Raw genomic sequence first — 15,162 nt, 5'->3', positions numbered from 1 at the left:
AGATGACTGGATTAAGAAGATGTGGTCCATATACACAATGGAATATTACTTAGCCATCAGATAGAACGATTTCTCAACATTTGCTGCAACATTGACGGGACTGGAGGAGATAATGCTAAGTGAAATAAGTCAAGCAGAGAAAGACAATTATCATATGGTTTCACTCATTTATGGAACACAAGAACTAGGAAGATTGGTAGCAGAAGAAAGGGGGGGTAATCAGAAGGGGGAATAAACCATGAGAGACTATGGACTCTGGGAAACAAACTGAGGGCTTCAGATGGGAGGGGGGTGGGGGATTGGGATAGGCTGGTGATGGGTATTAAGGAGGGCACATATTGCATGGAGCACTGGGTGTTATACGCAAATAATGAATCATGGAACATTACATCAAAAACTAGGGATGTACTGTATGGTGATTAACATAACATAATAAAAAATTATTATAAAAAAAAAAAGAAGAGGCCATGGTGGCCGACATCGTACTTTTGGCCCCTGTGGTTCCATGGCTGGGTTAGCACCCTGGCTTCTGCTGAATGAGCCAGAAGGCACTGAAGAGCAGAAATTGCCATCACAGTTAGGGCCAGTAGAGTGTGTCTCTGCCTGACTAAGTTCCTCAGCCCTCCCTGTGCTCTCTGCTGGTGCAATCAAATCACAAGAACTGCAGCTCCCGCTCCTGCAATTGTCCTCACCAAGACCTACACATGCTCCACTCTGCTGTCTTGTCTCTTTGATGGAAAAGGCTGTTTGTAGCTCTGACTAAGGCAGTGCTCCCCAGCGTGAAGGTTCAGCCCAGTGGACATTCTCCATGTACCTCTTTCCAAGTCTCCTGCAATTTGTTTTTAACACTCTTTCTCTAAAACCAAGTGGCTGTTATCATCAGTGTGGTACACCTTACTTAATACAAATGATCTTAGGTAGGTTTCTGGTTTTTTAATCACTTGGCTGTCATAATTGACTCAATCCATTTGGTGAAAGACAAGGCTTCCTGAAGTCAGGAATCACAAGTTTGCTCATCCAGCAAGAAAGTGTATTGCCTACATACAAAGCATGAGGCCTATAGCAGGTGGTGGTGTGTGGGGGATGGGGGAAAACAAACAATGATTGCAATATAAGTTCTATCCTCAAGGAACTCAGTCAAGTTCACCATCTCTGAGGAGTATGCATTCCAGGAAGTACATAAGAGGATCTACTGAAGTCTAGGGTGAAAAATACTCGAATTTCTATTATGTCTAATTTCCATCTCTAATATTATAGCAAATGTTTTATCTAGAGAAAGAAATCAAATGTTACAGATATATAATATGTGGATCGATCCCGGTTCCTTCAGCTGGTGTTTATGTCATATAGTCGTATGTCGCATATGGTGTAAAAGGATCCTTGGGGCAAAGTGGAGTTCTCAAACTTGCAGGTGTCCACAGTGGAGACCTCTGCCATTTAATCACTTCCAGCATACTCTGATGTATTATACTTTAATGTGCTCAGTGAAGAGGGTTTGCAATTATATTATCTAGCTTTAAGAAAATTAACTCCCACAAAGAGACAAATGGCTTAAAAATAATCCATTTAAAGATGCCATAAATTAAACATAATACTAATAATGCAGGCACCAGCAAACAACAAGAAAATGGCAGCTGGCACTCTCCCCATTGCAGACATGAATGCCTCATCAGCCACATTTCAGTAAAAAATGATGTTGATCTTGGCAGATCCACCAAGAACTTACCTAAAACTTTAAAATTGTCAAGGGTGTTAACTAATTAACAATGAAACTCAACCTAAGTGTATCGTTCACCTTTAGACAGAGCTGCTGAGAGTTCCATGCCATCATGATAACCAAGAGCTTTAAAAATTATGCATGGAGTTTCACTTCTCCTTAGGATGTGGAAAACTGCAAAGACAGCAGCCCCATCCTAACAAAGAGAAAAATCCAGATAAAAAACAAAATGGGAAATTTCAGTGAGTCTTTCAGAGAGCTGGGGTCATGAAATAATGGTACAACCTGAGTTCAAAGATAGACAAATCCTTCTAATGAGAGGTGGGAGACCAACTCTCTCACCTATGGAAGGGGACACGAGAAAAAGGTGTAAGCCAGGAAACATGTGAGGAAGAATAGCTACATTTTAAGGCATTGCCAAAGGCCAAGTGGGGGCTATGTGTCAGTCCAGAAGAGTGAGGGCCCTCCCAAGAGCAGTTCATACTTTTCACAAGCTCTTATCCTTAAGCCTTTACTGAATGCTCATGAAAGAGAATAGGGATGCAACAGGTGTATAGGAGGTCATTGGCAGGCATGGGGTTCGGGCAGAAAACACCATGCATTTCCCTAGATTCTTCTCAAGTGCGAAACAAAAGCTTCAAGCTTGGGGGACTGGCAGCAAAGACTGTTGCCCAAGGCACAGGAAAAGATGTGTTGTGGGAAGAAAGTGGGGTATAAAAAAGACTATCCTGGGGGAGAAGCGCAAAACCATCTTGGGCCCATGATCCTAAACGATTATCAAGCAGAGGTTTCCTACCAGTGGGGGAGGGGAAGAAAAGTCCCGCTCAAGATCAGTCACAAATATAAGGCAGAATTTGGCTGCCATAAGGAGGAGGGGCAGGAATGCAGAGAGGGGCCCACACCTGAGGCTGAAGTACGCAGGTCCTTCCCTAAGACGCAGACCAGGTGAAACAATAGAGAAGTCCTCATACTCCCAACACAAGCCTGGTACAAAGTAATGAGCACCAGCAGTGTAAGGCGGGGGATGGGGCACGCACCCGGTGAGGGACCTAAGCTGAAAGCTGAAGGTGGAGTGCTTATCCTGAGAAAAGCTTCCGTCATGACAGCTCTCATTCTAACCACAAGGCAAAAGCAGCCCAGCACTGGAGGACTTGAAGTCTGCGGTGTACTGACGCTCAGCATAGCAACAACAAAACCCGAAGAGCTGGCTCCACTGCTGACTCACTTGACGCTCAGACTCAATTGTCCATACTAACGGCCTAACAAAAGAAGAGTCATGGTCACTTCCTGGCGTTAATAATACTTACCTCGGCCTCTACCGTTCTACATGAAATATCTGGTATTCACTCCAAAACTACATCTTACACATACGTGCACACACACGAAACCCACTGCCAAGAGAGAATGCGGTCAACAGGCACAAGCTCGAGTAATACTTTGATAATGGAAGGAGCAGGCAGGGGCTTTCGGATAACTATAATTAATACGTAAAAGGGTAGAGTGGGAAAGGTAAACAACGTGTAGAAACAGATGGGGAGTTTCAGAAGAGAGAGGGAAATGCTACAAATGACAAACCCAACATCAGAGATGCAGAGTGCCTTCGAATTGTTCATCAGGAGACTGAACCCAGCTGAGAGAACTGACTAACGAAGATCTATCAACAGAAGTTACCATGTCCCGCCAAAAAAAAAAAAAAAAAAGAAAAAAAGACACAAAGAGAAAGAAAAATGAAACCAAACCACAGCAATGACAAGAACAGAACAGAGCACCTGAGAGATCTAGGCCAGTGTGGAATATTTTAACATACTTATAATTGAAATCTCAGAAGGCTACGAGAAACAGAATGGGGCAGAAAAGATTTTGAAAGACTAATGGCCAAGAATGTCCCCAACATGATGATGACAGTAAATCACAGATCCAAGGGGCTCAGACAACCCTCTAGAGGATATATATCAAACAAACCAACCAAAACACTTCACACACCTATGTACATCATAGGTGACCTGATGAAAACCCCCAAAAAGAGAAAATTTTGATGGCAGCTGGAGGAAAAGAGGGAGGACCACATTCTATAAAGAGGAATAAAGATAAGAATTAGAGTAGGGCCGCCTGGGTGGCTCAGTTGTTAAGTGTCTGCCTTTGGCTCAGGTCATGATCCCAGCGTTCTGGGATTGAGCCCCACATCGGGCTCCCTGCTAGCGGGGAGGCTGCTTCTCCCTCTTCCACTCCCCTGTTTGTGTTTCCTTTCTCGCTGCCTCTCTCTCTGTCAAATAAATAAATAAAATCTAAAAAAAAAAAAAAAAGAGGCAGCACATTTTTAAAATACTGAAAGAAAAAAATAAATAAAAACAGCTGTCAGTTTAGAATTCTATACCCAGGGCAAATCTTTCAAAAATGAAACCAAAATAAAGACATTTTCAGAAAAACAATAGGTGAGAAAATTCAGTGCCAGCAGGCATGCTGTGTAATGTTAAAGGGCAGAAGAAATATGTTACCAGGTCGAAACTTGTATTTATGAAACCATATAAGGAGCACTGAAGATGGTAAAATGAGTACTACCCTGCAAAATAAGGAACAGACTATTGATACCTGTAACAACATGGATAGACTCAAAATAATGACCCACTGAAAAAACGCACAGAAGAAAGAAAACATAGTATTTGATCCCAATTACATAAAATTCTAAAAAGACAAAATAATCTCTAATGACAGAAATTAGACCAATGGTTTCCTGTGGGATGAGGAGAAGGGAGGATGAGCGGGGATGGATTGCAGAGTGTATGGATATGTTCACCACCCTGATGGCGATGATGGTTTCCCGGCTCCACACTCACACGCCCGCACTCATTACACTGTGCACTTAGAATGCACGCAGCTCACTAAATATGTTATACCTCAATAAAGCCGAAAGGGAGGTCGAGGTAAAATATAATTACAAAGAGATACCACTAGACACCTACTAGAATAAGCTTTTAGGAGGTAACAATAATAAATAGTAGGGAAGATGCTGGACAGCTGGAGCATTGCTGGCAAAAATGAGAAATGACACTACTACTGTGTAAAACTGTTGGCGGTTTCTCATGAAGTCCAACACTCACCTTACAACCCAGCGACCTCAGCCCTAGTTACTTACTTAGGAGAACTGTATCCATACGTCCTCATACATGCCTGTATGTGCATGGCTGTACCAGATTAGTTAGCCGTATGCTTCGGATCCAACCGAAACGACTCGAATGTCCATTCCCTCGTGAAAGGATAAATAAACTGCTACCTCACACAATGGGCTACCGCTCAGAAAAAACAAAAACAAAACCAAAATGAGCCACACTGCTGATTCGTCCAACAACACGGATGAGTCTCAAAAGCTGTATGCTGAGTAAAAAAGCCAGACTCAAAAAAAGTCTGCATACCGTACGATTCCATTTTTACAATATTCTGGAAGAGGCAGAACTATAGGAACAGAAATCAGATCACTGGTTGTCTGAGGTTGATTGTGGACAGAGGGATTGGTTACTAAGGGATACACGGATGCTTTTAGGGTGATGGAAATGTTCTATATTTTGACTGTGTTGGTTACACGAATGTATACATTTGTCAAATTCATAGAACTGAACATCTCTGAAGGGTGAATTTTACTCTATATAAATTAAACTTCAATGAACTGATTTTAAAAATGAAGCATCCAAACCATGAAAGCAAACTCCGGAAGTTTTTCAGTGAGGCTTGAAGTCATGTCATACTCAATCTAGTACTTTTAAACATTTCACTAAATATAATGGTAAATGTTTAGGAGCTTTTCTTGAGTTTTCATATTTTATAGCAAAAGCCACTCTTGGGGAAAAGGCTGAAATAGTGAACAGGAACCAATAAGGTAACAAATATGCATTCCCATGTTGGCAAATTGCACTGATAGACACTGGGGAAACACCGCAGGAGATTCGAAGAAACAAGCATGAGACCAATCCGTGGAGTGGGGGCAGTTTGCTACTTGGCTGGATGAGAAAGAACAGCAGTGATTTATAACATGTTTCAGCTCATGATACTTTACATATTCTGTTTCAATAATCAAATACAGGAAGAGCTTCTCTTTTTAAGGGGTATTGAAGGTAAAATGTATGGGAGAAGAGCTACTCACAACTGAAATGATCTTTAGTAAAAGTATGATTTATGGAAAAATTGTGGACGTATAGCTACTGAGGAAATGGCTGCTTTAACTCAAATAGAGAGCCGGATGCCAGAAATACCATCACAAACAACATGTATCCACTAAATAATTCCTATGTAAGAATTTTCCATAAGAAAGTTGAAGCGTACCAGGTATACCGTGTAGTTTTAGAAGGACACGTCTTTTAAAATATGGTAGAATCTTTGCGATAAATGAAACTGGAAGAGACCATGAAATTCTACTGTCCCACAAAGAATTAGTTAGTATGTAGCAAAGCTCTTAAAGAATCTCTTAAAGAACCTTGTTTGACTTTAAGTGTTCTAAATTTATTTTTCTTTCATGACTAAGGGGTGCCAGTAGGATGCTAACAGCAGCTTAAAAACAAACAAAACACCCTGAATATCTCTCTTCAATGATGTATTTTTAAGAGTTAAATGGTAATTTTTAAAAAAGAAATTTGTGCTATGGAAAAGACATTTTAAAGAGAGATATTTGGGAGGGCGCCTGGGTGGCTCAGTCAGTTAAGCGCCTGACTCTTGGTTTCAGCTCAGGTCATGATCTCAGGGTCACGATCTCAAGGTTGTGAGATAAAGCTCAACGATGGGCTCCCCATTTAAGATTCTCTCTCCTTCTCCCTCTGCCCCACACTTTCTCTCTTAAAAATAAAGAAAAAATATAGATAGAGATTTGAAAAATTTTCTACTGTTATGTGATTTTTGTGGCCCAAAGTAATGGAAACATGCCCATATATCAAAATCTCTTATGTGTCAATACTTAAAATACTTAGAAATAGAAAAATCTAAACTGTTAAAAAAAACTTCCAAATAAAGAGTTTCAGGGCTTTTGAATTCATTTGTTAAAAGAATAAAGAATTCCCATTAGAAGAAAATTTGCTAGCCAAATTTCAACAAAATTTTGGCATATTTGGTAGATAAGATAGAAAAAATTAGAATCATAATTCAGTTAATAGTCAATGATGAACTACTATTTAGAGCTTTGAATTTTTGTATTAAACCTCTTTCTGCTATATTAGCCATAAAACCCAGATTCTAAGTAAATTGAGCTTAAAAACCAGACCATCAGGTCACATTTTCAGAAAGGGTTAAGCAATGATTACAATAAAATAAAGCTTTTTGCTTCCAAAAACTGTGTATTATCTTGTGCTATTAATAGGCTTTTGTATTTAATGATAACAAATAACAATAAATAAAACATTTTAACAAAGATTATTAACTTTATGTTTAGCATTCTTTAAAAATGTCTTTTTGTTTATGCTTTATAATTAGAATATGCTTGTAGAGTAGCCCATGTATAAAGTTTGTTAATAATAAGCATACATAGATTGGATGTGTATTATCAAAATTTTTACTGATGGGGTGCAAAATTCAAGAAAACAAATTGGAAACAGCTGTCTAGTGGAATTAACAAATAATTATAAAGCCTTTGTAGTCCAATAGCGTCTGACACAATGTTAGATGCACGGTAAGTATTTAAAACTGTTTGCTCAGTGACCACCTCTGAATGCAAAATGTGGTAGTTTCTGTATATTCTGTGTGTATGTATATTTCTACCTCAGAATATGCATTTCACTGGGTGACTAATTCCTCTGCCTGAGTATATCTGTGTAGGACACCATCACCTCAGAAGCAGTAGTGCTCAGTGGTGGCAGTTTCTGAATTTAGACTACCTGAGTCTAAATCTTGGCTCCATAATTTATTAGCTACATAACCTTGAATAGATCATCTTCTGTGACCCAGCTTACCTATATGCATAATCAGGACAACAGCTGTACCTGTCTCATCGCTTTGTGGTGAAGATAAAATTAGTTAATATGTGTAAAGTCCCTAGACCAATGTCTGACATACAGAAAGTGCTCACTGCAGGTTAGTTGCCAAATACACACACACAATTGAGGTGAATATACTGATATGTGTATATTTCATGTAATTTTATTTTACATTTCTAGTTCACAGTATGTATGAATTTTGAATAACAGTAATATTATTAACAATAGTCAACACTTAATATGAGTTCTGGGCATTCATTTAAGCACTTTACACAGATTATCTTTGTTCATCTTTAGAAAAAGATGACATAACATACTTCTCTTATTCCCATTTTAGAGGGAAAACTGAGGTCCAGAAAAGTAAAGTAACTCCCTTAAGTTCACATAGCTAGCATATGATAGATCCAGGAAGTTTGGCTTTTATTTACTCATTTTTTTTTAGATTTTATTTTTTTATTTATTGGGGGGGGCAGAGAGATAGGAAGGGAGAGAATCTCAAGCAGACTCTGAGCTGAGCACGGAGTCCAATGCGGGATCAATCCCATGACCCTGAGATCGTGACCCCAGCAGAAACCAAGAGTCGGACGCTTAACTGAGTCACCCAGCTCCCCAGTCTGGCTTTTTAAATCACTGCTTGCCACCTCTCCACTGGTATAATATTACTAAATATTACTCCTAATACTCCACAATATCTTCATTTGTATGTTTGGTATTTCATAAGCTACTTTCACATACAGAGTCTCATAACCAGCCTGTGAAGTGAGTAGGGCAGGATCATTATCCTCACTTTTATAGGAGAGGAAACTGGTACAACTGAAACCATGGGAGTCTTTCAGTAGAAGTGTTTCTGTGTTACAAACATCCTGGTTGCCTCTGTACACAGGAGTCATTCACCATAAATGTACCAAGTACTTACAATGTGTCAAACTCAGACATCTGTGTTGGGGCTGTGAGCTCCAGACCCATCCTGGAAGCATCACAGCCTAGTGGGAAACACAGGTACGGAAACGGAGAATCACCGTATACAATATGTAATCTCTAAGGGGGATAGGAAAAAAAGTGCTTATGAAGCACAGAAGGAGCGACCATCTGTGCCTCGAGGTCTTAGAAAAGGCATAGGTGGCCTCGGGGGAGGGGGAGTCTTTCCTGGAAGACAGAATGCATGTGTGTGTGAATCCCTGTTCGTGACCATGACCGTGCATCCAGCCATGGCTCTGTATGGGTCTGAAGGTGTACCTGTTTATAAGGGCTTACTCACGTAGTAATGTATGTGCACGCAGTCCATCAGTGTGGAATCAGTAAGCCTGAATGTAAAGAAGAATGTGTCTGGATCCACACACACCTTGGCAGAATCTGACCTGCCCTGGTACCCCACCAGGGTAACCAGAGATACTAGTATCTTCCCACTGTAGCAATTGTCTCACGAGCTATGGTGATTAGACTCACCAGGTTTTTCACTCTGTGAAATCTGAATGTGTAGCAGTCTAATAAAGCCAGCTAGCTTATGTGGGGGGGGGGGGGCGCGGGGAGTACAGTTTTCTGTGGGTGCACACCTGTGTGCACACTTCTGGCTATGTGTGAACGTTTAGTGTTGCTGCCTTAGCCAGACTGTGGATATCTCCTTTTTCCCTTCATCTTCACCAGCTTGTTGGAGTTCACCCACTCACCTGTTTCCACTGCCACCTAAATGTGGCTGGCTTCTGCCTCCACTTAAATGTCCTGGGAATATCTAAAATGTACTTCTGTGCTGCGGCTAGGCAGAAGCAAGGCTAGAAAGTGTTGGTCTCCATTTTCCTTGGAGACACTTCCTACTCTCCCCCACCTCTACCCCATTCCGGGCCAGGCATCTCCCATAAGCTGAAAAATGTGTGCAAAGACAAACAGGACTGGTGGCAGCCATGAGGGTCACTCCCAGGGGTATGCTGATCAATCCTCTCCCCTGATGATAAAACCTGTTTTTAGAGCAAAATTGAAAAAGAAGGAAAAATGAGGACTCCTCTCTCCACAAATGTTCCCCCAGGAATTAGTGAGGTGGGGAATAAGGCTACAATATTCTTTTATTTCTTTTAAGCTTACACGATCAAAAAAGCTAAAATGATTGTAAATAATATGTAGTTGATGGAGACTAACAGTACCTCTACAAAGTGATAAAGTAATTGAACTAGATTTTCCCTTTTGTTAGAAGGCATATAAATTCAAGGCCATGGGGTCGTGTAAGGCAAAGGCATAATGTGCTGCAATACACTGGTGATTTGTATGGGTTTACATCCTGGCCCAATGCACTGCCTCACCGCTAAATATTCACATGGTAAAATAAGCAAAAATGAGGTGCAATAATCAACACATGTAATTTGCCATATTTTAACTTGAATGAATGAATGGGCAAAGAGAAAAACAAACATATTTAGAAAAGTAGGATGGTCTCGTGGTAGAGTGCTCTCTGAGATTACAATACCTGGATTCTCTTCCCAGTTCCACCAATGACTTAATCTATTGAAAACGGTTTGTTTTTAAAATCATATATTGGAAAATTAATCCAGTGGCAGGATATATTTTAAAAATATGAATATGTTCAATCAAGTCTTGTTCAAGTATCTTTTAAAATGTAAATGATCACTAAAATAAAGTAAATGATCACTAGTAAATGTTAGCTGTTGCATATCTGAATATATTTACTGTAGTACCTACCATATATATTTTCATGTTCTGGACACAAATATTTTCCTTAACATTAAGGGAAGATACTGTTTTTCTAATATGTGAGGAGAATTTTTCCATAGTCAATATGTTGTTTATTTGCACTTAAATACTGCATCAGTAATCTGAAAAAGAGAAATAGTCTGATAATGGCTAGAGACTCTGTTTAAGGCTAAGATTTCTATCATGGACTGCTTTCAACTGTTATATTTTATGGCACAGATTCAGTGGGAATCTGATCTGCTAAAATATTTGGGCTGTGAAAACTCCCACACTGTGACAGATGTCAAGTCCAATTAAGTGACTCATGTCCAGGTTTCTGTCCAATAGGATTTCCCATTAAATATCAATTTAGGGGAAAAAAAATTCCATCCCCCTTCCTAAGCCTTTATCTCTTCCACCATCTCCAGGCTGAATCAATTGGTACCAGGAGAGCCAAGAAGCCATACACGCATCTCTGCCTCTTTGCTCTGGCTCTCCCACCCTCTCCCGTCTTTCTCCGCTTCCCTGTCACTGTTACTCCGGGAGACGTTCACTTTCCACCAACCTTCTCCAAGCGTCTCCAAGCCAGACTATATATATTTTGCTGTAAGGTAAAGAAAGGAGGGGGTGGGGTGGGAGATGCAAGCGAGCCTTGAAAGACTTTGAAACTGCAAATAGGTGTCTGTTTATACAACCTACAAGTAAATGAGGAAAGAGGAAGAGGCAAGCTTAGCCCCGAGTTACAGTATTGTGTTCCTGGGAACTGGGGAGACATCAGCTGAACAAAGCCTTATCTCAAAAAAAAAAAAAAAAAATCACTTCTGAGGAAGATCGCATCTCTGCCTTGCACTTCCCAGTTTCTGCTCAACGGTATTAAGGGAAGGAAAGGAGTCCTACCGGAGTGGGATCTTATCTTAACCATCTTTCTTATTGATTCTTCCGCTATTAGAAAGTGGAGGAATCAGCCCTTTGATGTGATTGTGTTTATCTCTGCATCTCTTTTGTTATTTATAGAGACCTAGAAGAGGAAAAAAGGCACGAGACTTTCAACACCTCACTTAAAAAAAAACAACAACGAATTTCCCGAAATGTTTGAGAACAATTAAAAGGAAAAGGCGTTTTTGGTCTATCAACTAAGTGAACAATCATTTATATCGTCCACATCCTGAGATATTATCGTCCCTCGCTGTGGACACCAGCGAGATGACAGCTGCTTTTTCATATTCGAATGTAATAAATATTTGCTGCTTCTAATATATTTCGGAATTTCTCCCCTCTATTCTTTGGAATTTGTAACTCTAAAAGATTGGAGAAAAGATTATCGAAAAGGCTTTTACAAGGTAAGGCTTCTTTAAATAATTTTTTTCCACCTTGGAACTAAGTTAGATTATTCATATTGGATTTATAGGTGTACTTCAGCTAATTGTTAAATAAAATGTACGCACGACATACTATTTATGAATATTTTAAAAAGATATCTCGAGGATAATTTAACATGCTTTGAGGGCAACTCAGGAACTTTTAGCCGAACTACAACTATGTCGTTGCTTATTGTGATTTTCCATTACACCACCATTTATTTATGCCCTTTCAAGCCCAATGTGTAGATGCAAGTTGTTCTACTTTATAAATGTATCTGTAAAAAGCCCGTAGGGAGTCACATGTAGTTCATCTGGAGCATTTGTTTTTATTTTGCCTTAGAGGACCTGCTTTCCTTGCAGCGCAAAGAAAGCCAGTTTGGAGACAAATTCGCTCCTAGGCAAGTGCGGTGCTAGGAGCGGATCACACATCCTGGCTTTTGTTTCTCTAGGAGCAAGCCCTCCTACACGTCGCCGCCGCGGATTTCTCCCGCGGCGAGCGTCGCTCGGGCTGCACTCCCGGGGCCCGCGGCCTGGTGCTCCCCGCCCCAGCGCGCCTGCGGTCGGTGCGCGCTGCACCCGCTGCTGCTGGCTCCTACTGCTGGCCCTTTTCTTGGAGGCCGAATACCCCCAAGCCCCGCGGTTGTGGGCGCCTCCCCCCCCCCCACGAAGGCGCGCGGTCGGGGTTGGAGCTCCAGGCCCCGAGAGGAGCCCGGCGAGGCGGTCTTCCAGGAGGGCGCCGTTACAGGCCGCCCCGGGACCGCTGCGGGCTCTCGACTCCGGGCGCCCGAGGACGGGGCTCGGCCGGCGGAAAGGACGCTCGGGCCGTCTCCTCCCGCTCCTGGTCTTCCCTTCCCTTCCAGCCTCTGCTCCCGCCGCGATCCGGCCGCCGGCATTTTCCCGTGAGGTGGTCGGCCGACTGCCGGGCGCATTGTCTCATTCCCCCGTCGCCGCGTCCCTAGGTCCCCGATGTGTGTGGCTGTCTGCGTGACAGATGGTGCTTCGGGGAGCCGCGAGGGCATAAGGGTCAATTTTCTGTAGAAAGGAGCCTTCGCGTTTGTTCAGTCATTGCATTGTTTTTGCGGCGAAGCCTCCGGATCCGGGCCGCCAGTCCGTCGTCCGCTCTCGCGACCCGGGCTCATTCCCAGCGCGGGGCGCCCTCCGCAGCCGCGGCCGCCCCGCACGCCCCAGACTAGCGAGAGGGCCACAGGTGCCGCTGCCTACGGCTGCTGGGTCTAAGGCCCTCGGGGCAGGAGCGCCCTCAGCGTCTCCCCGCCCTGCGTAAACCCCAGAAGTACTCGCCGTTAGGCATCATTCGTTTGTCAGGGGTGGGGAAGCGAGAAGCAGGCGGCCTTGCGGAGTCGGTATTTGGCCGGAGGCGGCACAGAACGCGGTCACAGCCTCCTGGGCCTGCTCTCTCCCCGGGGGGACAAGGCCCACAGACCGGTGACGGCCTCTCGAAGGCCGAGGAGTCAGGTCCGGGATGCGGCCGGGGCCCAGCCGGGACCTCGCTGGCCCCGGCTCCGTGGGGGAGGCGCGGGGCTCGGGCCCTCGGGCCTGCCCCTCTCGGCGCGCTCCCTTCCCCGCGAGGCCAGCTCCGCCGAGCACGCCCGCCTGGGGTGGGGAGGGGACCCGAGACGCGCCGAGGGCCGACCTGGTAGACCCTGGCCTGCTCTCCCTAGGATCCAAAGAAGACCCTGCTTCCTTTTATTGATTGATTTTCTGACTCCCCCCTCAGCCTCCAAAATGATGCTGAGTCCGGACCAAGCCGCCGACTCGGACCACCCCAGCTCGGCGCACTCGGACCCGGAGTCGTTGGGCGGCGCGGACGCCAAGGTGCTGGGCAGCGTGTCCGACCTGGAGCCCGTGGAGGAGGCCGAGGGCGACGGCAAGGGCGGCAGCCGGGCCGCGCTCTACCCGCACCCGCAGCAGCTGAGCCGCGAGGAGAAGCGCCGCCGCCGGCGCGCCACCGCCAAGTACCGCTCGGCTCACGCCACCCGCGAGCGCATCCGCGTGGAGGCCTTCAACCTGGCCTTCGCCGAGCTCCGCAAACTGCTGCCCACGCTGCCCCCGGACAAGAAGCTCTCCAAGATCGAGATCCTGCGCCTGGCCATCTGCTACATCTCCTATCTCAACCACGTCCTGGACGTGTAGGGCCTGGGCGCGGCGGGGGGCTGCGGGTCCGGAAGCCGGGGCAGCGCCACCGACCCGGGCGGCCGCGGTGGGGCTGGCGGACTAGGCGGCCGCCCAGCGGGACGGCCGCGGGGAGAGGCCTGGACGCGGGAGGAAGCTCGCCACGCGTTCGAGTTCTCTCCGGTCAGCAGGGAGACGAGGGAAGGTTTCCAACTCGGGAAGGTGGGCTTGTTTGGCGAGCCTGGGGTTTGCAGGGGGCATTTTCCACGCCAGGCGTGCCTCCTGGAGGCACCCGAGACGCACCGACTCCAGGCCTCCCCTCCGTGTGTTAGGATCCCTTTAATGGTGGCTGCTTTAGCTCGCCGGAGACTCTGAGTTCTCCTACATTTATCTCCCACAGATCTTCATGTTTTGAAAGAATGAGGGCAGAAGCTCAGAGTAAAGACTCCTAACTTTAGACTATCTGGGATTTTTCTAATTGAAAAATCACCTAACATTTGGAGGGTTTGGGAAGGACTCTCCTCCAGTGTAGAGATTTAAGGCACGGAAAGGTGGAACAGGAAAGTTTCAGTTCCGCTGTGAAAAGGAAGATTATATTAGAATCCAAATAAAAGAGACAAACCCTCAATACTGGTAAGCTTAAAAGATATATGGAGAATAGACACACTGTGGGAAGATTTGAGCTGGGTGAGATTTTAACCCCAAGGTATGACACTGATGTAGACAAGAGAATCCGTATTTAAATGGAAATTTTAATATCTGATTGCTTTTTCAGGCGAAGTGCCCCTTTATATATCCAAAAACATCTATTTGTGACCTTAAACATGTGGACCCATAGGTGCAGTTAGAAAAAGACAACCTATTTTTATTTATGTTAGAAGGAGTAGAGTATTTTTTTCAAGACATTTATTTTTCAGAGTGGTGATAATTTTACTTTGGATACTCTGTGCCAATTTATTTATAGTCAAGTGTTTACACTTTTTCCTGTGGAATAATTATGTCTAACTTTTTACGTGTTTGTTGAGATTATACTGTGGTCTTTCTTTTTGCTCTAATTATATTGCACTTGTATAACAAATTTCCCACTTCTCCCTGTTTCTAAACATATTTTATATATTAAGATGTTTGTTCTTGAAAGGTTCTTTTGTTGTGAGATCAGCAACACTAGCACTTCACTATTATAGTTTTTTAAAAAAAGTAAGTGTTGTTATTCTTATCTGTAGTTATGTCTGAAAAGTACTTTACAAACTGTTTATAAGGAGAGTAGCTTCTTTGTGTGTGTGTGTGTGTGCTGTTTGTGCGTGGGATGATTTTAGGAAATTAA

General features: G+C 43.8%; 1 protein-coding gene across 1 annotated transcript; it reads left to right on the top strand.

Moving 5' to 3' along the window:
- Positions 1–13,427: 13,427 nt before the first annotated feature.
- On the top strand, positions 13,428–14,777 carry NHLH2 (nescient helix-loop-helix 2). Its single transcript, XM_087865757.1, has one exon. It carries the CDS (start codon positions 13,452–13,454, stop codon positions 13,857–13,859), a length of 408 nt encoding a protein of 135 aa, XP_087721883.1. The 5' UTR covers positions 13,428–13,451; the 3' UTR covers positions 13,860–14,777.
- Positions 14,778–15,162: the final 385 nt, after the last annotated feature.

Source organism: Ursus americanus, chromosome 12 (genome assembly GCF_024610735.1).
Source record: "Ursus americanus isolate L20-20 chromosome 12, mUrsAme1.1.p, whole genome shotgun sequence".
NCBI classification, from domain to species: Eukaryota; Metazoa; Chordata; class Mammalia; order Carnivora; family Ursidae; genus Ursus; species Ursus americanus.
The sequence above is the reverse complement of the archived record's forward strand: the minus strand, read 5'-3'. Positions and strand labels throughout refer to the sequence as shown.

Excerpts from the sequence above, each read along its gene's own strand:
- NHLH2 (XM_087865757.1), top strand. The coding sequence starts at position 13,452 with ATGATGCTGAGTCCGGACCAAGCCGCCGACTCGGACCACCCCAGCTCG.